A 24,060-nucleotide genomic window follows, 5' to 3' on the forward strand; every position below is an offset into this window, starting at 1 on the left:
TTAACTACAAAAACGGTGCTTTTAAACTATTTATTTATTTAAACACACACACACACACACAATATGCCTCCATAAAGTATATCCCACATATTACAAAAAAAAAGTTTGATTTTATTTATTCATTATTTATTTATTTTGACATGTAGGCCTATAGAGTGCTGCCATGTTGAGACCACATGACCAGCTAAATAAAACTTGTTTTATTTTTAGTAACCCCTGTGAGATTGAATAGCACCTTTATACTTCCCATTGATGCCTTTTAAAGGAAACTACACTAGATTAAAAAATTGCACATCACACTGATGTTATCTTTATTAAGTGACGCCCAACTGTTCTAGCAGTTCCAAAATACAAGCATTTCAACCTTTTTTAGTTTATTTATCACATGTCTCACGATGTTCATGTGTGGCTCAGCTAATTTAGCACACACTGCACTGGCTGTGAGGACACGTGTCTTTGTGACGGCAGAGCTCCTTCCACTCAATGTCAAATCGGCTCTGTGGCAGCTTCAGGTGAATTGAAATCATGGCTGGAGAGAATTCAGGTCAGCTTTCATTAAAAAAAAAAAAGTGCACAGAGACACAATTCATCCATACATTCACCTGGCACTACATCAATCCATCACTTCCTCTTAAGTATCTCTCTAATCTTCTTCTTTTCCTCCAGTTTTACTCAGCTATTGAAAAATATAAGAAAAAAGATTAGAAACATGTAACAATAGTGTAAGTGTGTACTACCAATCAAAGATTTGGGATTGGTAAGATGTTTTAATGTTCTTGAAAATCTCTTATGCATTTATTTGAACAAAAATGCAGTAAAAGCAGTAATATTTTAAAATATAACAATAAAATTGGAAAAAAAACAAAAAAAAACAATATATCATATGTCATGATAAATCTGTAGTTTCCTTACTCCAGTCTTCAGTGTCACATGTTCCTTCAGAAATCATTTTAATATGATAACATTTTCTGATAACATTTCTTATTATTATTAATATTCATAGTCAGACAAGTGTATGCACATTGTACTGTCCATGTCCAGAAAGGGAATAAAGACATCATCAAAGTAGTCCATATGTGACATCAGTTGGTTGATTAAAATCTCTTAATGCATCGAAAATACATTTTGGTCCAACAATAACAAAAACTACGACTTTATTCAGCACTGTCTTCTCTTCCTTGTTTGTGTTCATTCCTCAAATAAAGATTCAAATAGTTATGAATCAGTGAATCGATCAATGATACGGATTGCCAAAGTCATGTGATTTCAGCAGTTTGGCACGTGATCCGAATCATGAATCAATACGCTGATCAGCACCTTTGAATCTTTATTTGAGGATTGAACATAAATGCGAAAGAGAAGACAATGCTGAATAAAGTCGTAGTTTTTATTATTTTTGGAACAAAATATATTTTCGATGCTTCAAGAGATTCTAATGAACTAACTGATGTCACATATGGACTACTTTGATGATGTTTTTATTCCCTTTCTGGACATGGACAGTATAGTTTGCATACACTTGGATACGCTCTCGGACTAAATATAAAATATCTTTAACTGTGTCTGAAGATGAGCTCTTACGGGTGTGGAACGACATTAGGGTGAGTCATTAATGACATCAATTTCATTTTTGGGTGAACTAACCCTTTAATATTACTTTTAAAAAAAATTATCTTACTGATCCCAAACTTTGAACAGTAGTGTATGCATCAACAATAATCCATTTGAGAGAAGTTGTAATATTTCATTGTGACAATGGTTGTTTAAGTAAAAAAAATCATTGTCATTCACTGATATGATTACATGAATCATTCAAAATACTGAGGCCCCAAAAAATATTTGAATACTTTAGCCATACATAATCTGTATGTATCCACAGCATTAGATAAAACAAAATTCAAACCAAGGGGCATCTTCAAATATATGATATGAGACATTTTCTGTCTTTTTGAATGACTTTAAACCATCTCCGTAGTGAAGCCAGTTGCCCTCAAGGTCACAAGGTCTCATATAGTAGAGTATATGAACTATGCCCAAACACCTTTGTCTATTTAATTAAAGCCTCGATTTTAAATTTCTGTGAAATGCTTGTGCTGTTTCTCTTTAAAATATGTCTTAAACATTGTCTTAAATATAACATTAGAGTCCAAATATTTCTTGGGCCCACTGTACTTTATATTATAAAATATAAATTGCTTACGTGCTGTTTGGTGGACAGAAAACGTGGCAACGTATGAGCAAGATCCCCATACAAAAAAAGAAAAAAGACAGACATTATAAAACAAGTCTTTGAGTGTTTAAAGGCCCCGATATACTTCAAGTGAAATCAACAAATGAATCGGTGTGACATCATTTCGAACAAAATCAAGCCAAAAGGAAGTTTGTTCGGGTGTTTGAAACAGCTTGCCAGCTTTTCTGGGAAAAGTTCGGTCTGACTGGTAAACTTCTTCGAACTACCATTGGTCCGTGGCGATTAGGTAGGTGTGGCTCTGAGGCTCTGCCTCCTGTGAAGTGTGGGCGGCGCCGGGACATTCGCTAACAGTATACCGCTGCTCACGTATTTAAAATGTATTTTTATACCCAAGCAACAATGAAAAAGAACTTCGCCATAGAGACAGAGCCACACGTGTCATAATCTGAAAGCCACGCCCACCGGGGGGAAAACAAACCAACCGTCTCCATTGACTTTCTATTGCATGAAGTGGCCTCCTTGTCATTTCTGACTTATAAAAAAAAACTAAAATGTCTGATATGTGAGACGGTGTACAGAAAACAAGCTAAAAAAAAACACAGAACCAAAGAATCTGCATTTAAGGACACAAAAGTGGGTGCAGGCAACTAAGACAGAGCAAGACATGTTATATTACATTGAGAAACCACTAGAGTTTCAGCTTTTCCAGCTTTTCCTGGAGGGGTACATAATCAGCGACAGGAAATATAATATTTAAAACTGACATTTGGAAATTTGACAAAATTTGTACTGCACACGTAGGCATACCGAGGCATATTGAGCATCAGGATCCCAAAAAGCTTCACGTCTTATTGCCTGTATCCACTTTTGTCTTCTTAAACGCTCGTTTTTTTGGGTCGACAGCTTATAAAAACGTAGTTCTGTGTTTATTAGCTTGATTGCTGTACACCTTGTCACATATCAGCTTAGACATTGTTCTGTTTTTGTTATAAGTAGGAAAAGACAAGGCGATCGCTTCACGCAACACAAAGTCAATGGAGAGAGTTGGATTGTCCCCCCCCCCCATGTGGGCGTGGCCTAAACATGCTGTCCCTATGAGTACATCAGGGGCCTTAAAAATGTGTACTTATGGAAATCATTATATATCAACTTACCTTAATAACATCTACCCAGTTCCAACCTCTTGGTAGTTCACCCTTATTATCTGTTCATTGCAAAGATCAGTTTCACATCAATATGCATTCAAACAACAAAGCCAAACCTCTTTCGTTTTGTAGCCAACAATACTAACCTGTTCTTCCAATCAGTTTCCTCTTCTGTGATTTGGTTAGTTGCTCTTTCTTCTCCTTCTTCTTCTTACTGACAGAGGAGGAATTATTCATGACATCGCTGTTGGATATCAAGGTCTGAGAAACAATACCAATCATTACATTTTTTACAAGAGCTGTGACAAAGTCATTCTGATCAATCTGAACGCTGCAGTTTCCATAGCTACAAGACACCATCACCAGTTATGGTGATATGCTGCTGTATTATTTTGAGTTGATGTGATTGTAATAAAGTGAAGATACAATGTCAAATATATCATAAAGCACTAGCCCAGAGATTGCACAATATATTCAGAGTGCCAGACACATTAAGAATACAGACCACAGCAGATGTCATGGGCTGGTGGTTTTCCATGAGTGTTTCCTGGTTCTCTTTGGCCCACTCAAAAAGTGTGTACATCATGGCAGTGCCAAGGTTGGCCTCCACCTGTTCACTCATTTTCGAGAGAATGTACTGCTTCGTGTCCAGCGATCTAAAATTAGATGTTTCATTTAATCCTGTTAAATCCAATAACCTGCTTGCACTATGAAATGTGATATTCAATATAAATCTAATAGAATGTAAACTACCATTCAAAAGGTCAGTAAGGTTTTTTTTAAAGTATACTTTAATTCAGTAAAAGATGCATGGAATTGATCAAAATTGGCAGCAAAGACTTTTTACATTCTTAAAATATATTCCTTAAAATATTCTGAAAAATATTAAATCTTGATTTTTGATTCCTGAAGGATCATGTGACACTGAAAACTGAAGCAATGAATATTCAGTTTAGCTATTAAAGGAATAAATTACATTTTATTATATATTTAAATAGAAAGGCTATTTTAAATTGTAATAATATTTCACACTATCACAGTTTTCCCTGTTTTTCTGATAAATCCCAGCCTTTGTAAGCATAAGAAACTTATGTCAAAAACATTTAACAACTTTTGAACACTTGTGTATATTAAAAATATAAACATACCCAGTGCAAACAATCTGACATATCTTAGTCAAGTATAATATATTAACTTAGGTCAGAACATTTTAGTCACAATTAAAGGCTAAAACAATTATACTGTGAACAACTTACATTCTGTTGTTGAAAAAAGTATCTAATGATATGTGCGGTGCAGTTTCAGGATAGTTCTCTGGCCATGACACTTCTAGCAGGAAGGATTTAGTGTCATCTAGATCTCCTATCTACAAATAAATGAATAAAAAAAGATTTGAAAAGAAGGGAAAGACCCAATTAAGACATAGCTTGCATGATTATGACCAAAAAAACATAGCTGTCTATTATTCCCATGACATTGTAATTTGTCATTGTTTGCAGCGACTGAATGCTATTTGGTTGTTAACAAAATAAAGAAGGTGAACACACTTCCTGAAAAAACTTGTATTGCTTTTCTATAGCATTAAGTCTCAAATTTCTAGTATACATTGATTTGGTTTCTTCTTTCAATTAAAAAAAGTTTAAATATGCATGGTATTATGTTATACTAAAACTAAAATTGAAACAATGGATTTTACAAGTATTTTTTCCCTACTATGGTAGCCAATGGTTGCTCTATTTGCTTTGTTACAAACATTCTTCAAAATATCTTTTGTGTTCAGCAGAAGAAAGAAATTCTTATAGATTTGGAACAACTTGAAGATGAGTAAATTATGAACTTTCATTTTTGGGTGAACTATCCCTTTAAAATTAACTTCTTTTTTTTCTTCTCTTATTTTTCCAAATCCTATATCAACCTCGTGAAATGGCTGTTTTAAAACTACAAAACTACATAAATTATTCTTATTCACTGACCAAAGTATTGCAAATGTGAGAAGGATACATTAAATTTGCATGTTAATTTCACTATTGTATTATATATAATTGTTATACAGTCTACATACACAATATTTAATTCAGTTACATCAGAAGTAACCGTAAGTAAATTACAGAAAAAATAAGAGTAATCCCTTACTTTACTTTTCCAAGGGAGACGTAATCAAATTACTTAGTAATTAGTTACACCTAACACTGATTACATAAGGTTGGCTCTATAGTCACTTTGGATAAAAGCTTCTGCAAAATTAATCATATTTAAATAGTTATTAAATAAAACATCACTTACAGTATTTGGTGCATTTGTGACTTTTTCCACAGCACTGAATTGACGTAACGTTATTTGTGCTAAGAAGCAGTGCTTACCCTGTACTGGAAAGAAACAGAGCTGAGCTCTTTAAAGCAGTCATCTCCTTCATAGATTGAGCGCAGAGCCTCCAACTCCATCTGCACGAACACTTCATAGTCAACAACACTGCAATACCATGATATTACCATGTTTTGAACATTATACTCTTGTAAAGATCCAATATAAATTATATATTGAAAATATAATGTAACATAAAAATGGAAACCCCTTATTTATATCATCACTGTACAATGCCACTTTACGAAAATGTGGGTATAAACATATGCAATGTTGATTAAGTTTGTGTTTAGGTTAGAATACACAGCCTTCATTAAACCTCCACACTGTATTTTATGAGCATCTTTCAGCTCATGTGCGTTAGCTTTAGCTGTCTCACCTCCTGGTCTTCATTGGCAGTCATGTTTTCCGCCTAATTAACACGTTAAACCAGTCATAAACAACGCTAGTGTATCAGCGGACACTGGTCAAAACAAAGTTTAAATACTAATGAAAATCAACATGCTTAAAGAATATGTAACTCAGAATAAGTCACCACAGTTTACTCAACAGAGAAGAGTGTCTATCACAGCAGATGATAGTCACATTACTGCCCCCTGGAGGACTGGAGGACAAAAATGCGCTGGCACTGCAACACCTCTTGATATACGCTAGATGGAGACAAAACACCATATATGTCTTGAAATGGCGTTGCAAATTATGGCATTTTATCAAGTATAAAAACTGAATAGTTGAATGAGTGTACAAGTCAAAAATTAAAGGAAATAAAGAAAATATGCATCTACCCTGAAAAATTAAAACCTTTTTGTCCCAGTTAAGAATCATTACACTGTCTAAGCAAAAGGTCTTATAGCCTGCACAGGTTTTTCTCTTTTTTTCCGTTTACTAACTGAGGCTTTGATTTTGTTGCAATATTTTCCTGTTTAACACTGTGAAGCTGCTTTGAAACAATTGCCAATGTAAAAGCGACATGGAGAAATTACAGAAATGCAGAAATGCTGTAGTCAGCTATTTTCGGTATTGTTTAAACTATGACAGCAATCCAAAAATTCAATATTTTATCATATTTTATAAGAGATATTGAATAAATAAGAACATCTGAATTAACTGATGAGTTAATTAATCTCCCTGAGACAAGATATTTATGATTTATTTCGTCATTTTGCGTCAATGTAGAATTTTTTGGTCAGATTGGCTAAAGACTACATGCCAGGTCATGGCCAGGGCAGTAGAGGGAACTATTTCCACATGTTTTCAAACCGCGCATGGGCGGTGGGATTTTCTTTACGGTCTATGGATCGCACTCACAGAGCTCAGCTTGGAAAGCCGCGGGCATTCATGTAAACGGAGCAGTGCGGAGGAAAGTGAGTGTTTCAACTTTTTTAATTAATCCTATGAAAGTTGCTTCCAAGGCATGAACTGAACACGCATTGTGAATGTATTCTATGCCATGCGTGCTTACTGCTTAGCCTACCTCAGCTCTATATGAATGTAATCTTATTCCTGCTGTGTTTGTGGCGTCGTTGAAAGATATATTGAGCCATAGACCGTAAAAAATATATATATAAAGTATTGAACAGACACGTTCAGTTTTTAATTGTAACCTAGTGTCTGTTCTCTAACTGAACTACCGGAAAAAGATTTTATGAAAATTGCGTTGCCAGTGGGCAAGTGATCCAGTAATCCAGTAGATGACTTTTGTAGGGCAGCAAAGCAAATGCATTCTGGGAGTTGTTGTCTTTCATCCACACGAGCCAAAAAAATACATTTTCTGACTTTTCTCAGTCTCGACGGCAACAATTTCAAAAAATAATTTCACATTTGTACTACCTAAATGACCCAGTTTAAATACACATTAATCTTCCCAGTGCTGAAAGCTATACCCCTTTAAGATTTTATGTGTGTGCTGTAGAGTTTTCATAAATGTCAGGTTGGGGCGATTTGTCATTAATTATGCTTTTATACAATTTATTTGTTATATTAGTTGTGGTGTGTGTGTGTGTGTGTGTGTGTGTGTGTGTGTGTGTGTGTGTGTGTGTGTGTGTGTGTGTGTGTGGTGAAAAGTCTATAATAAAGGGACAATTCATCCAAAAATGTATATTCGTATGTCATTTATTCACTGTCATGTCATCATTCCAAACCTATATGACTCTTTTTCTGTCAAAAATAAAATAAAATATTATTTATTTATTTTTTCCATAAGCTATAGCGAAAACTGATAAAATGTCTTCTTTTGGGTTCCTCAGAAGAAAGGAACAAAAGAGGTTAACAAAAATAGAGGGGTTTTTTTTAGGTTCAAACGGTTAAAGAGGTTCCTCAAAAGAGGTTAACAAAAGTCCTACAGGTTTGGAACAACAGTGAGAGTGAGTAAATGGTGAAAGAGTTTACATTTTTAGGTGAACTATCCCACTAATAATTGTCATTGTGACAACTGAAAACTTAAGTGATCTGCTAGGTATAAAACTCAAAACATGTTTTATTCAAAAAGTTTTCATTATGCATTACCTGATCATCCGTTCTATCTGCAGTCAGATTAATGAGGATTCACTTATATAATATAGTCAGAACAAAAACAATAATTTTACACCTTTTGCTTAATAGTTCGCATTTACATGGTAATCAGGAAACAGCATGGCTCATTTGGACTTTCTGTGCAAGGACCTTCAGAGCTACATGTTGGTTATTTGCACTCATTTACATGTGGAGCTCTGGTTTACGGGTCATCAAGACGTCCCCATTGAGTCATGATTAAAGCCCTCTCTGATTATTGAGCAAACCCACCAGCCTTTTAAGACCGAGCTGAAGTGCGCCAGAGAGTCGGGGGCAGAAGATTATATCCCATCTCACTTCTGACAGACCGATAGCCAAATTACCTGTTGGGAAGATTTACTGCTCTAATTTCAGATCTATTTCACCAGACCTCTTCCATTAAACAATCCATCCAAAAAGAAGTTTACAAAAGACAACTCAGGGAGGGTCAAGAATAAATCATTTATCATCTGTCTGCAAATTCAATATTTATCATGTAGCTTCATTGGGCTTAGGTATCTTGTGTACTGTGGCATGACCACAGGAGATGGGATGTTGCTCAAAAGTGTTCACTGTTCTGAGTCAAACCCACTTGCACATGGTGTATTATATAAGTGCATTATAATCCAAAGAGTCTTTGTGATGTGGGGAAGCAAGGAGCCATTTCACGGCACGCCACTCTCCACATACATTCTGTTATGTGCATTAACTTTTGACCCTTTTAACCGTTTGATTCAGTTCTGCGACTTGTTTTGTGCTCCCAAAGCTTACGTGGCAGAGCATATGGCCCTGCGGAGCCAAAAGTATATATTACACCATTGTATGTTTCTTTAAGCAAGGAACTGCAGGCAGCTGGCCAAAGCTTTAACTCCCACAGTCTGAATTACATGACTGGTTGGCTCTACACAGTCTCTTTTACGACAAAGTTGTAAGAGAACTATTGTGAGTGTGTTGTAAACCATTTGTATGCTTGCTTTGATGGTATTGCAGTGTTTAAAACAGAATGGCATTAACATTTCCCGATGACTGAGAAATGATAGTCACAGAAACCCCATCCTGCAGGATCCATTTAGAAGATCCATTGTTTCAAGCCCACAGCCCACTGCCAGCATTACATTTTGGATCGCAATGTTGTTATGTGCCTGCTGGAAATAAAAAGCTTAAACTTAAACCAGCATAAGCTCTAAAATGGTTTATGCAGAACTGTAAAGAAATGTTAGTAATCTTAGTAATTTGGCATCATTTAATAAGTATATAGTATAATTACAAATAATTTGTAAAATGATCAGTAAATTTATAAATGCAATAATTTACAAATGATTTGTAATATAGTGTAGTCTGTAGTACATTGTTAATATATTAATGGGCTATAGTGAGTTCTTTATTCCTTGACCGTAATTAATAAAATCATGATTATTAAATCAGCTTGTATGTAAAGAGTTAGATGATGTTTCTATACTTGGTAATATATTAACTGTAAATAGCTCTCACTTTAGATTAGGTAATGGAAAATAAAGTAGGCTACTTATATATATATATATATATATCCCTTACACGAAACAAAAATATATTGCAGTATATTGGAAAATATCATTAGGCAATATATTCACATAATATTTATATTTTCCAAAATATTGCAATTTATTGAAAGTGGCAATCATTTATATATTTTGCAATATATATATATATATATATTACAATATACATAATATATTACAATATACAATATATATATATATATATATATATATATATATATATATATATATATATATATATATATATATATATATATATATATATATATATATATATATACATATATATATATATATATATATATATATATATATATATATACATGTATATATATATGTATATATATATATATATATATATATATATATATATATATATACATGTATATATATATATGTATATATATATATATATATATATATATATATATATATATATATATATATATATATGTATATTGTAATATAACATAATATATTACAATATACAATATATTACAATATATATATATATATATATATATATATATATATATATATATATATATATATATATATATATATTGTATAATACCTTCAATATATTATCCATGTATTTACAATAATATATTTCAAGCAATATATTGGTAAATATATTTTCATTTTGAAAGGGATCCACCAAAATACTAAGCTTTGATAAATCATAATTATGAGATTTAAAAAAAAAACTCTAAATTATGATATTGAGGTAAAAAGTCAACATTATGACATTCTAACTCAAATAATGCATCTAATAATGACCTCACAATCATGCAATTTTGCCATAACTTAATTCACAATCTAATTATGACTGATTATCTCATAATTTCAACTTTATGTCGTCGTTTCAACTCATAAATATGACTTTTTGTCTCACAATCTTACTTTTTATGTCATAATTATGACTTCATCTCGGTTTGATGTTCTAATTCTGATTTACCAAAGAATATGTATTAGCTATTATGTGGCTGCAACTAGCTTTCACATTCACCATAAGTCAACGAGCCTGACCATTTCAGATCAGCTAAGTGTGGTTTAAGCAGTGTTTTTTTTTTTCTTCCTCAGCATGGGGTCTGCTGAATACAGTGATCAATGAGTCAGAAATTCACTATGCCCGGAGGACAGCCCTGGCATGTGCGCGTGCTTTCAAATGCCCAAGGCTTCACGATTCTCATCCTTTCAGCCGTGCTTGTGTGCTCCTATAGAGTTTACGAACATATAATGGCTCACGCAAATCGAGAGGGCAGAGCCTAGCTGACTCAATTACATCTATTTCTTCTGGTTTCCTCTCACGCTGGCGAGTAAATTCAGCGCGGGGCGAGACGGAGAACAGCACCGACCTCCACAGGGATGTATACCAAACACAGACAGAAAAACGGACACATTTCATCGACACGATATGTGCTGTTAATGCTGTCGCTTTTTCTGTTTAACGGTTTACTGGAAATTGTAGGCGGAAATCCTCGGGAGGAAGGTAAGACAGCGCTTTCTTACCCAGAACCTACTTGGAAAGTTGTTCTCCTTTATCAACCAGTTGCGCGCATCCACGAAGAAGTTGTTTTGCTGGGAAGACGCATTTAAATCGCTTCAAAAAAGTGTAGATTTGATGCATATATACATATTTCTGCTTAGGTTACAGTGTAAACAAAAGCTTTTGAGCAGCAATTCATCAGTGATTCCCCTTCCATATAAGGATAGCGTGGAGTAGGCTACTGCAATGCATAAAGACTGCTACTTTATTCTCATCTTAATATAACTGACTCTAATCAAATGTGAATGCACCTTAGATTGACCTCAACAATGCAAGGCGAATGAGAAAATTTGACAATCTATAGCTTGTAGTATAACATTCTCTTTCAGCCTACAAAGCAGAACGACTGTTACAAAGACATTTAAAAGCAGGGTTATAGTGACCGAGAACCAACTACAGTTTCACACTAGGATAATTTTTTTCAAGTTCAGTGCACCAATAGGCTAAATCTATACAGTGTGAAGCTCAGCGCCATTCTATAACAAATGGCTCAATCAGTAGATTATTTTAAGTGAAAAAAGAAGGAGGAAAAACATTCAGCGTGATCAGTGTAGTTAGATTCCCAAACGAGTGAGTCTTATGAACCGGTTCTTTTTGTGAATCAAAAACATGCAGCGCAACCGGTGTAGCTAATCCGAATTCCAAATGAATGACTCCCATAAATCAGTTCTTTTTATTATTGTTTTTATTTATTTTTAATGAATCAAAAAGATAGGCGACATAACTAGACTAGAGGGAAATTTAAAAATATTGTGTGACGGTTGATGAATGAATTATTCTTGAATGAGTCGATTTATTTTGGCATTCACTATACAAAACATTTGGAGTTATTACTGAATTAATCTGCAATATATTGCAAATTACTTTGGTCATGTTAGAGATAGCTGAATAAGATTACTGTTATGACAACGTGTAGCCTAGTTGGAGATAAACAGGATTTTTGTTGTAATCATGTTTATGTAATCATGTTTAATGTTTTTTTAAATTAATAAATTGGACATTCTAAAAAAAAGAGCCTATTATTGGTTAAATTATTGGTACCATCAACATTCATTAAATATTTCAGTCATGTCAGACTCAGACAAATATTATAGCCTATGGACAATCTCTTTTTCTTTGGTTATGATTTGATTTTTTTTTTTGGGTAGCTATAGCTAAATCTTTCTCCATCCCTCCCCATTACATGGCTTGGGACATTCACACCAATGGCCTCCAATTAGTGTTTCCAATTCACCTTTACTGCAGGTTTTTAGATTGCGGGGGAGGAAACCGGGAAAACATGCAACATACGTGAAAGGCCTCCTGGCTTGAACCGAGGAACTCCTTGCTGTGAGACAACAGTGCTACCCGCTAAGCCACGGTGCCGCCAGTAATACTTTAGCATTATGCTAAAAAGTGATAACACACCGGGTGTGTCTCAATCAGCTTCTTAGTTCAGTAGTCAGGGCACTAAACACAATATAGCTAACATTAATAATTAATTTACATCTGCAATGTTTGCGGGTATATGTAACACAATATGATTTATCATAATGTACTTATAAATGTTCATAACCAGTAATGATGTTGTACAATGAGGATGTTGTCACGTCGCCGGAAATAGGGATCAGTGTCCCAATGTGTAGTGAGTCAGTGTCGTTTAATGTCCTTACCAGTGCCCAAACTCGTGTACACAATATACTGATTCGCAAGCTCAGGAGCTAGGGCTCTGATTGAGATACACCCAATTTTTAGCTCTAACTTTAATCAAATACATCTCAACCCGCTAATCAAGGGCTGCATCCGAAATCACACACTTCCCTACAATATAATACGTGGTATGTCACATAACAGAACTTTTTCTGTAAATGTTGCTCAATTCACAAGTTGTCTCTTTGATGGGGTTCAACAGGGCTCCATTCTCTGCACAATTTTGTTTTCTTTGTAAATGTTACCCCATGTGTCAGTTTAGCAAGCATGGAATCTTTTTTCACTTCTATGCAGATGATATCTCTATCTTCTGCTGAAAAAGAACAGTAAGAAGCAAACAGAGTCGTTGTGGGACTGTATACATGATATCAAATCATGGCTAACTTAAAACATTTTTAAACTGATTGAAGAAAAAACTGAGGTTGAGTGGTTTGGAGTCCCAAATAACTTTGCTGATCTGGGCGGTCTAGCCTCTTTCTGTAAAGCATTAGTGTAAAATTAGAGTTCTTTTTGACAGTGATCTTAAGTTTGAGAAACAGGTTTATTCTGTGGTAAAGTCTTGTTTTTATCACTTGAGATTAATTGCAAAGTTGAAACCATTTTGTCCAAGTGTGATCTCGAAAAAGTTATTCATGCTTTCGTATTTACAAGGTTAGATTACTGCAAATCGCTATGACGGTATAAATAAATAATTGATTAACCTCTTACAATTGGTCCAAAATGCTGCTGCAAGGCTTTTGACCAGTACTATTAATAAGAGAGACCATCTTACTAAAAAATTTGTATTTTTTATAAATCATTGCATAGTATGGCTCCATTGTATTGGGTGAACTTGATTAAGAAATACAAACCAAACAGTCCTTAAGGTCAGCTGACCAGCTGGATTTGATGATTCCTAGATCTTAACTGTTGAGATTGAGCTTTTATAACGATAGCTACAACATTTGGAATGACTTACCCTTTTCTCTCAGATCGGCACCCAAATTGTGGTTTTAAACACAAGCTTAAGGAATACCTCCTCACATTAGCATTCAATGAGTACTAGAAGTTGTTTGTGTACTAACACTGAGGGGTTTATTCCACTGTTGTTTTAACTGTGGTTTTAGTGTGGTGTTTGGATGGTTGTGATTGTTTTTGTATATTGTCCAGCTCTTCGTTCAATGCCCAGTTGTGTAAAAGGGCTTAATAGTACACAGTTTTCATAAAAGAATAGGCAAGGTTACCTAATTTTCTGAAGTTTACATTAGGGCTGTGCCTTATTGAAGAAAAATGCAATATGTGATACCTTGTTGAATAATGCAATATTCGATATGCGATACGATATTGTAATTAGATAATTAAATTAAATAAAAAAACTGAAAATGATACCATTTATTTGTTTCACATTCTTTCTTGGAAAAGAAAGCCTCGCTACAACTTCTGAAAGTGACCAGCAGCATTTTAGCTAAAAATTATGTAACAAATCTGACAATATAATTTAAACATCAATGTAAACAAACAAAAAATGTAATTTCAAATGTAATGCAGATATGAAACTAAACTGAAGCGATCACGTACTTTCAGCGAGGCGACTTGTGCACGTTTCGGTGTGTGTGTGTGTCAGACAGCGCAAAACTGACCACCCGTAGCGCGTGTGCACACAGCGCTTGAAGCCGAATTCATGCGTCTCACAAATTGAGACCATGTCACACATAATCAATGTTTGCTCAAAAAAAAAAAAGTTGGTCACTCTATATCCTCGAGCCCCAGGCAGCAAAACGAACATTACTTGACTGGTCAGCACGCTACTGTTGCCACACCCGCCCGGCCACCCCTAAGTTGAACTGCTGTTGTCAACTTTTTTGTTGTTGTCATGACAGCGCACTTACGTGCATACCAGACACACTTTTTAGATGGGCACTTTCCAATTTGAAAAATGGAGTCTGAGGCACCGCAATCATCAATTAAAAAGAGAAGGAGTGGGTACAAGAAAGACTGGGAAAATTAATATTTGTGACTGAAAGGTGTTGAGGGGGATACCGAGATAGCTTTTTGTGACCTTTGCAAAAGGTCTTTCTCAATCGGACATGGAGAGGAATACGATGTCAAACGACACAGACTCAATACTAACATGCAAGTTCACCATCCTTCCTCCCTCTCTTCGTTCCGTGAACCTCTGGAGTTGTGAGCTGTGAGACTTTTTTTTTAGCTGTTCCTGTACGTGGTGTTCAACTACAATTTCTGTTAGTCCTATAATTTATATTATAATTTATTTAAAGTAAATAAGTTGTAATGAAAAATAAATAAAATAGCTTAAGTAAATCATAAGTGGAAGTGCATCTGTCAATTCATTGAATGTTCAAAATTAAAATATGAATCTTTTTTTTTTTTTTTAACACATCGGTTGGCCTATTTATGATCATACATCAGCAATTACACATGTTTAGGGGAATATGGGATTATTAATATACCATGTAAGGTTATATGTGCTAGAAATGGGTAAACCACTGTCAGTGAGTCTGCATGTGGGGTGGGGGCTGTGCCAGGCAGTGCCAGGCAGTGTCCCACATTGTTCCTCAGAAACATACCCCGTGTCCCCCCTTGGGCTTATTACCAGGTAGTTACCCTATATGTCACCCTATCATGTGATAGTGACAGTGAGGAACTTTTCCCACCGGTTTATCGACACGGCGGGGGCTTTTAAATCGCTAACTCTAAACCAAAAGTAAAATGCACATGGCCACTCTGGCATTCATAACGGTGCGGAGAAGTGCGAGTGTTTTCAATGAAAATATTTCATAGGAATGAACTGAAAACGTGCCAGTGGACACACACCTTGAATGACAGTGCAGCCGTGAATGAATGACAGTGTGGCCATGCTGTGAATGAACGACAGTTCAGCCGTATGCAATGTACTTTTGGTTTTGGGGCAGCAGTGGCTCAGTGGTTCATGTAGGTTGTCTACAAACCGAAAGGCTGGTGGTTCGATCCCCGGTTCCACCTGACCAAGTGTCGAGGTGTCCTTGAGCAAGACACCTAACCCCAGCTGCTCCCGATGAGCTGGATGGTGCCTTACATAGCTGACATCGCCGTCGGTGTATGAATGGGTGAATGTGAGGCAAAAATGTAAAGCGCTTTGGATGGCCATTGGGTCTGTTAAAAGCGCTATATAAATGCAGTCCATTTACCATTTTGATTTTTTGGGTTCATTAGCCTATTAGCCTAATGTAAAACACAACATCAAAACAATGACAAACTTGCTTAAATAGGCGCCTTTACATTTAGCTTTGAAACCAAATCTTCCGCCGTCATCTTGTCAGTCTCTTGTAATGAATGAAATCCGACTCCTGCTGCTGATATGGTGCGACTCTTGTTCGGCTCACGCTGTATTGAGCAGACACGTTCAGTTTTTAATTGTCTGTTCTCTAACAGAACTAAATTATTTTATAACTAGCTATTATGGTAAATGGACTGCATTTATATAGTGCTTTCAACAGACCTGGCAATGTTTCAAATGAGCTTCTTACGCTAGACAAATGCCTTTATTTTCAATGCGATCACCTTGTACCCAAACCATTTCGAAACTAAGGCATTTGTTTGTTGATTACAAACAAGCTTTTTGGCGACGCGTTTGCGGGTGTTATTTCAAATAGCGCAGCGTATTTTAAACTAAACGGTTAACCGGTTTCAACCGGCTAATGAGGCTCGGTGATCGGTCAAGAAAATATTTAGTTTTCGCCATCCCTACATCAGGAGCAGCTGGGGTTAGGTGCCTTGCTCATGGACACCTCAACACTTGTGCTGCGTTCCACTCCACTATTGGACACGCACTTGTGAACTTCACTAAGCACTTCCCCTTGGGGGAATCCCCGCCGCCATTTTAAAGTGCGTTCCACTTCGTGAAGTGGACAATGAAAGTTTATATGGGCAGACCCTTGTTCCCTCGATTTTGACCGAGGGAGTGAAGCTACTTCATATAGTTCAGGCAGCTTCATATACCACAATGCAACACGATTGTGACGTCACCGCATATTGCGTTTAATTTACCAAACCACAAACTAATCTGATATTTTAAATATTTTAAACATGCAACGTAAGCAATGACGCACATCCAAGTGAACGAGACGGAGGGACGTTAGCGGGTGAAGGGGATAGTAAAAACGAACTGGAAAGCAGCACAAGTCAGGTGGAACCGGTGATTGAACCACCAACCTTCTGGTTTGTAGACAACCTACATGAACCATTGAGCCACTGCCACCCATAAACAGAACCATTAAATGCTGCCCATTAACTGAGCCATTCATTTTTTTAATGCCGCCCATTAAAAAAACAAAACAGTAGGGGTGGTGCCACAGTGGGAAAGCGTAGTAACGGGTGTGCCTGAACACCGACTATAGCAGCAACCCTATCATGTAATAATGAGAACATGGTGAATGTAGTACGTCCAGATTACATTCATACTACACACACACTCATACTATATAGAACATACTTTTTCAGCAAAAACAAAGTAATTAAACCGATTGCACTATTTGCAGCGAGATATGGGGACCCCTAAAACACAATAATTTTCTAAATGGGAAAAAGAAGAAACTGAAACTTGGCAAATCCAAATTTGTAAAAGCATTCTAAAAGTAAACAGAGCAACAGAAAAAACTCATGCAGAGCTGGATTTTTTACCCCTTATTAATAAGCATCCAAAAGAGAGCTCTGAAACTACCATCACCTAAAGTGCAGTGACCCAAGCTCGTAGCAGGTTGAAGCCCTGCGGTGTCAGGAGCAGAACCGGCACCGTAGCACTCTCTCACAGCTGGTGCTGAAGCTGCACCCACTCCAGCACAGCAGACTATCTGGCCTAACCAAACTATTCAGTTACAAAAACAAAATTACATTACCTATTGGAAAGAAGCCACTAAATTACAAAAGAAAATGGAACTCTGTTTACACTTGAAAAGAGGCTATACCAGCAGAATACCTGAGCTGTGTGAAAGGGTGCTTTAACATCTCTAATTCGGTTAATTTGGTCCGAACCAAAGGCAAACAATTATACATTGTTGCATTTTGCAGCTTTTTTGGTTCCTTTTCACACCACACTGATTGCTTTGGATTGCTGAACCAGTTGAAACGAACCAAAATGGAGGCACATGACAACACAAACACATACTCATTGGCCATGACGTATTTCCTAAACTGCTTTTCGATTGGTCAGAATTTGCGTGTGGGAAAATTCCAACAGAAAAGGGGAAAAGCCAGCAAACTATAACACTATGGAGAGATGACTGCACAGGCTGGTTTGTCCCTGGCCATAATCTACTACATTGTGTGTATTTACCACAGCATGCAAACAATACATTTCTATAATGAAGCACGGATGTGACTTGAAAACTACGTTTTATTGCACCGCAAACGGCGAGAGCGCACATCGCTCGTCCCTTCAAGTGGAAGCGTGCGTTAATTATTCTTAACTCTGACATGCTCATCTTCTGAAAATTTTGCCAACAATCTATCAGGTAACTTAATGTCATGCACATAATATCAGCACAGCTGACTACGGCAGCTGGTTTAGTCCAAAAATGACCACATTGTGGCCATAGAGAGAGGACGGCACAGACAGATAACAGCTGCAAGTGTTCCCTGTGCTCTCAGAGTGAGGTGGAGACAGAAGAACACTTCCTGCTGTATATCACAACATGAGATCAGACTATTTCACTAAATTCCAACAACTAGAACCAAATTTTACTGCATTACCAAATTCAGAAAAATGAATTCATATTCTAGGAGAAAACTCAAGCTTGATTGCAACAGCACCAAAATAAATAACATCCTATCTCAAACTACGAGAGTCAGCCAGTGGACAAAACTAAAGAAATAAGAAATATTCTTGTCTTGCCTGAATGTATGTACAGATGTACAAAGCTTTTTATACATATATACATGTACTATATATATAGAGAGAGAGAATATGCGATTTCAGACGCAGATAAGTTCTTTATGATTACTAGAAAGTTACAGGCAGGCAAGTTTGGAGTTAAACACTGCAGGAAAGTGGATCTCGGGAGCCAGTGAACCCCTGTAGCCTATATGTGTAAGCATACATTTGTAATGAATGTATTAAACATATTTTTGAACTGGCTATAAATATTGACTATTATATGTTCTGTTGAAATATCCCCTCCCCCCCCTTCCCCCAAGTATTTCTTGATACTAAAAGAATCCTTATGGAGCCTAATCATTTTCAGAACCCCAAATTCCAAATCGATTAGCACAAAACTAATCTATTTGATCCTTAGACATTGTTCAAATATTTCAGTTATTTAAAACAATGATGTGATGTGAGTCTCAATGACAGTTACCATTAAATATATTTATCCGGCATTCAAAAAGTGCACGTATTTAAGACCCACTAACTTTTTTAACTTCATAAAATTTCATCACAGGCACGCTTCTTTGTCATTAAAATACTGTGTGTTTTAAAGAAACTCAAACAGGCTGTTGGTCTCAGGATATCAAGTTCACAGTCCTGTTCCAACATCCACTACACGAGCTCGCTGCGTGTTTGGAGAAGTTGCTACATCTCTCTGAGATTTGACCGGGGACTCTGGGACCTGCGCTGAGCTTCAGTCTCCATATTGCGTGACAGACCTTTAATGCATTTATAACAAGCCTAGCGATATTATCTACAAAAGGCAAGAGCTATTAGCAAGAGCAAATATTCTACCGAGCTGAGAAGTTGATGTTAAAATGTACTCATGGCTTGTTTATACCTACACTTGGATTATCAGTGACGAACATATAGCCCATATACTCCTATTACTTTATACCAGAAGACTGTCTAGTGACATACTGTAGTAATAAAACCTATATACAGTTTATTTGCATTCCCTATAGGAAATATTGCTGGGTTCTGTGCTTCAGTTTTATGAGTAAAAAGATCAATGCAAATTCGAATCATTCTTGATTAAAGTCAAGAAATGAGATCCTATTTTAGAAAGCAAATATTACTATTAAACTTCAGTTTTCAGAAGAAAAAATTGTTGGAATTTTTATTTTATTTTGACAGCTTTCTGAAATACTTCATTCTGCTCAAGTATTTTTCACTGTTGTCCGGTTGCAACTCTCTATGTCACACCCTCACAGCCATCAGACACTGCCATACCCACTCATTCCCCATCACCGGCATTCTGATCACCTGTGCACCATCACCAGTCATCACTACTTAAGCACTCCTCACCTTCACACTCACTGTCTGGTCTTGCACCGATCCACCCGTGACTACCTGTCCTTCATCGAAGCCTTCACCTGTACCATCTTTGTCTTTATCATCATCTTCCTCTTCGTCTTCACCATCATCCTCGTCTTCACCTCCATCGTCCTTCGTCTGAGTGTCACCATCCATCTAAGTATCACCTGTGTCCGTTACCTCTGATAATAAACTTTGCACTTGCACTAATCCATCTGTGTCCTCGTCTGTGTCTGACAGAAGACCAGACCAAATGCAGAGCTCTTTGGACACAGGCAGGGACCGCACCGCAGACCACTTCACCACGCTGGTTCACGCTGTACAGTCTTCACTGGTTCATGACACTCCCTCCACCGCTACTCAAGCTAGCGTGTCATCACCTGCACCACCGGCACCCATTACTTCGTCAGCTACCTGCGTATGTCCCATGGCCCGACCAGTGACCTACAGTGGCGCGGCGGAGGATTGCAGCGGATTTCTCTTGCAATGTTCTCTGTATATGGCAGCGAACTCACATCTGTTCCACAGCGAGAGAATTGTGGGGGAGATGGACATGGCATTACGACCTGCCCCTTGCGACCCACTCGGCCAGTGGTGAGTACCATCCAATTACCTCCTTTAACGGCAAACCTTACCAAGACGGCAGTATTTGTTTGTAATTCTCACTCATCTGTTGAGGCACAAGCCCTCATCGACTCATCGGTCGGCGGGAAACTTCATCAGCCAAACCCTCGAAAAGTTAATCGCCCAACGTCAACGTTGTCCCATCGACCTCAGAATCACCACCATTCAGAGAAAACTGCTGGGCCGAGGTCGTGTCTGCCATTCGTGTCCCCACACTTACACTACATTGGTCATCTGCATGAGGAAACCATCACGTTCATGGTGCTGGAGGAGTCAACCGCGGACATCATCCTGGGACGCCCCTGACTTATCTTACACCAGCCGCATATCCACTGGTCCACCGGAGAGATCCTGCAATGGGGTGAGAACTGCTTTAATCGTTGTATTCATCGTCCTCGCCGAAAAGGTCCATCATCATCGTCAGTTTCTTCATCATTACCTGTCCAGTCCACCTCAGTAGAGAGTCCCGGAACTCAAGTCAACGTGGCCATTCCCCCAGCTTTCCGGGCGTTCCAGGATGTCTTCAGTAAGCGGTTGGCGACCAAACTACCACCCCATCGGCCATGGGACTGTACCATTGACCTCCTGCCTGGGGCTACTCTACCCAAGGGCCACGCCTACCCTCTGTCCATCCCGGAACAGAAGCCCATGGAGGAGTACGTGCAGGAAGCGCTACAACAAGGGTTCATCCGTCCATTGATCTCCCCTGCCGCTTCAAGGCTTTTCTTCGTGGCCAAGATGGACGGAGGCTTGCGCCTTGTATCAACTACCGTCACCTTAATTCTCAGACTGTCAAGTTTAGTTATCCTCTTCCTCTGGTCCCATCCACCCTAGAACAGCACCGTGGGGCCACCTTCTTCTCCAAACTCGATCTCAGAAGTGCCTGCAACCTCATTCGCATTCGCAAGGGAGACGAGTGGAAGACAGGCTTCATCACTCCCTCAGGTCACTATGAATATCGGGTGATGCCGTATGGGCTGTCCAACTCACCCTCCGTCTTCCAAAATGACTTGAATGAGGTATTTTGTGAATTCTTAAACAAGTTCGTCATCATCTATATCGACGATATCCTCATCTATTCTAGTGACTTGAGGGAGCATTAGGAGCATGTCTGTCAAGTCCTGCAGAAGCTCCGAGACCATCACCTTTATCTCAAGCTCGAGAAGTGTGTTACACCTCTCCACTGTCCAGTTTCTTGGGTACATCATAGACAACCATGGAGTTGAGATGGACCAGAGGAAGGTGGACACCATCACCTATTGGCCTCAGCCCACCACCATCAAAGAGCTGCAGCGCTTTCTGGGATTCGCCAACTTCTACCGCCGCTTCATAAAGAATAACAGCCTGCTCAGCTCATCACTCACCTCCCTGCTCCAGAACCGGTCCAAGTCTCTGTCCTGGACTCCATCGGCCACGGAGGCCTTCTACCAGTTGAAGAACGCCTTCCAGTCCGCTCCGATCCTGGACCACCCCAATCCTCATCTTCCGTTCATCTTTCGTTTCTTCTACGCTTCATCGACAGGGTTCGGAGCGGTTCTGTCTCAGCCGCAGGGGACACCCTCACGACTCCATCCATGTGCCTTCTTCTCCAAGAAGCTATCCCCGGCTGGGCAGAATTATGACATCGGCAACCGGGAGCTCCTGGCGATCAAACTCGCCCTAGAAGAATGGAGACACTGGCTGGAGGGAGCAGAACATCCATTTGAAGTCATCACCGACCATCGTAACCTTGAATACCTACGAGACGCTAAACAGCTGAATCATCGTCAGGCCCTCTTCTTCACCAGATTCAATTTCAAGGTGACGTACCGTTCAGGGAACCAGAACAACCGGGCGGATGCCCTTTCTTGTCTCCACCAAGCCGACCCTGAGCCAGAGCACCTTGAAACCATCCACCCTCCAGCCATGGTTGTCAGCCCCATCCAGTGGGCGCTCCACGAGCAGATCCAACAGGAGAACGCCCAACGGCCTGCTCCGCTGGAAGGTCCAAAAGGGCGCCTTTATGTCCCGCCTCGCCATCACCTGCCCCTTCTGGACTTGGCTCATTCTTCACCGGACTCTGGACACCCAGGCAGGAGAAGGACCCTCTCGCTCTTTCGCCACCGTTACTGGTGGCCTGCTATGCCTCGGGACGTCTCCCGATTCGTCATGGGATGTTCCGTCTGCGCTATTGCCAACACCACTAGGAGACTCCCCGAGGGTAAGCTGGTCCTTCTTCCGATCCCCGAGCGTCCTTCTTCTGTCTCCTAGGGGGTATCAGTCAGCCTCTCATCAGGTTACCATCCTCAGACCAATATCCAGACTGAACGGAAGATCCAGGAGATCGGGAGATTCCTGAGGGTATACTGCCACCAGAATCAGGAGAGGTGGAGCCACTATCTGCCCTGGGCCGAATATGCCCAGAATTCACTCCAGCAGTCCACCACAGGGCTTTCCCTGTTCCAATGTGTCCTCGGCTACTTTTCTACCGCTACTGCTCTTCCGCTGGACGAGTGAGCCCTCAGAGGTCCCAGCGGTAGATTACTGGTTCCACCAGAGCGAGAGGGTCTTGGACTCAGCGCACGTGCAACTCCAGCAGGCAGTCCGGAGACACAAGCACCATGCTGACGCCAAACGCGGACCCACGCCGCAGTACCAGCCAGGACAGAAGGTCTGGCTTTTTACGAGGGACGTCCGTCTCCGGCTGCCTCCGGGTGAGAGCCATCCACGACTCGCGGCGATGGGGTTCCCGGATGGAATACCTGGGAGATTGGGAGGACTACGGTCCTGAGGAGCGTAGCTGGATCTCCAGGAACGATGTGCTGGACCCTGATCTTCTCACTCAGTTTCACCAAGACCACCCTGACCGACCCGCTCCTCTGGGCCGTGGTAGCCCCCGTCTCCGCCCGTCCCAGCCGCCAGGAGCCGCCCGTGGAGTAGGGGGTACTGTCACGCCCTTACAGCCATCAGACACTGCCACACCCACTCGTTCCCCATCACCGGCATTCTGATCACCTGTGCACCATCACCAGTCATCACTGCTTAAGCACTCCTCACCTTCACACTCACTGTCTGGTCTTGCACGGATCCACCCATGAGTACCTGTCCTTCATCGAAGCCTTCACCTGTACCATCTTCGTCTTCGTCATCTACATCTTCACCATCATCCTCGTCTTCATCTCCATCGTCCTTCGAGTGTCACCATCCATCTAAGTATCACCTGTGTCCGTTAACCT

At 39.0% G+C, this 24,060-nt stretch overlaps 2 protein-coding genes across 3 annotated transcripts in view; one reads left to right on the forward strand and one right to left on the reverse strand.

Moving 5' to 3' along the window:
* Positions 1–294: 294 nt before the first annotated feature.
* Positions 295–6,272, reverse strand: rwdd (RWD domain containing 4). Of its 2 annotated transcripts, XM_067449493.1 has the most exons (8): positions 6,077–6,272; positions 5,697–5,777; positions 4,593–4,702; positions 3,842–3,992; positions 3,483–3,597; positions 2,201–3,395; positions 603–676; positions 295–529 (listed from the first exon to the last, which is right to left on the reverse strand). In XM_067449493.1, the coding sequence occupies exons 1-6, from the start codon at positions 6,098–6,100 to the stop codon at positions 3,337–3,339; spliced, it is 540 nt and encodes a 179-aa protein (XP_067305594.1). In that variant the 5' UTR covers positions 6,101–6,272; the 3' UTR covers positions 295–529; positions 603–676; positions 2,201–3,336. The 2 variants fall into 2 exon arrangements, with proteins under 2 accessions (XP_067305594.1, XP_067305585.1); XM_067449484.1 differs by having other exon boundaries at positions 295–676.
* Positions 6,273–10,901: 4,629 nt separating this feature from the next.
* adam19a (ADAM metallopeptidase domain 19a) overlaps positions 10,902–24,060 on the forward strand; it is a 151,710-nt gene continuing 138,551 nt past the window's right edge. Inside the window, exon 1 of the mRNA XM_067436254.1 lies at positions 10,902–11,256. Within this exon, the coding sequence (XP_067292355.1) occupies positions 11,133–11,256 (124 nt within the window). The 5' untranslated portion in view covers positions 10,902–11,132. The remainder of the gene's footprint in view (positions 11,257–24,060) is intronic.

This window comes from Pseudorasbora parva, chromosome 1, assembly GCF_024679245.1.
Source record: "Pseudorasbora parva isolate DD20220531a chromosome 1, ASM2467924v1, whole genome shotgun sequence".
NCBI classification, from domain to species: domain Eukaryota; kingdom Metazoa; phylum Chordata; class Actinopteri; order Cypriniformes; family Gobionidae; genus Pseudorasbora; species Pseudorasbora parva.

Coding starts and splice junctions, on each gene's coding strand:
- rwdd (XM_067449493.1), bottom strand. CDS start 6,100: ATGACTGCCAATGAAGACCAGGAG. Junction 4,703..5,696: donor CTGTTTCTTTCCAGTACAGG/GTAAGCACTGCT, acceptor ATTTATTTGTAG/ATAGGAGATCTAGATGACAC. Junction 3,396..3,482: donor GAAACTGATTGGAAGAACAG/GTTAGTATTGTT, acceptor TGCAATGAACAG/ATAATAAGGGTGAACTACCA.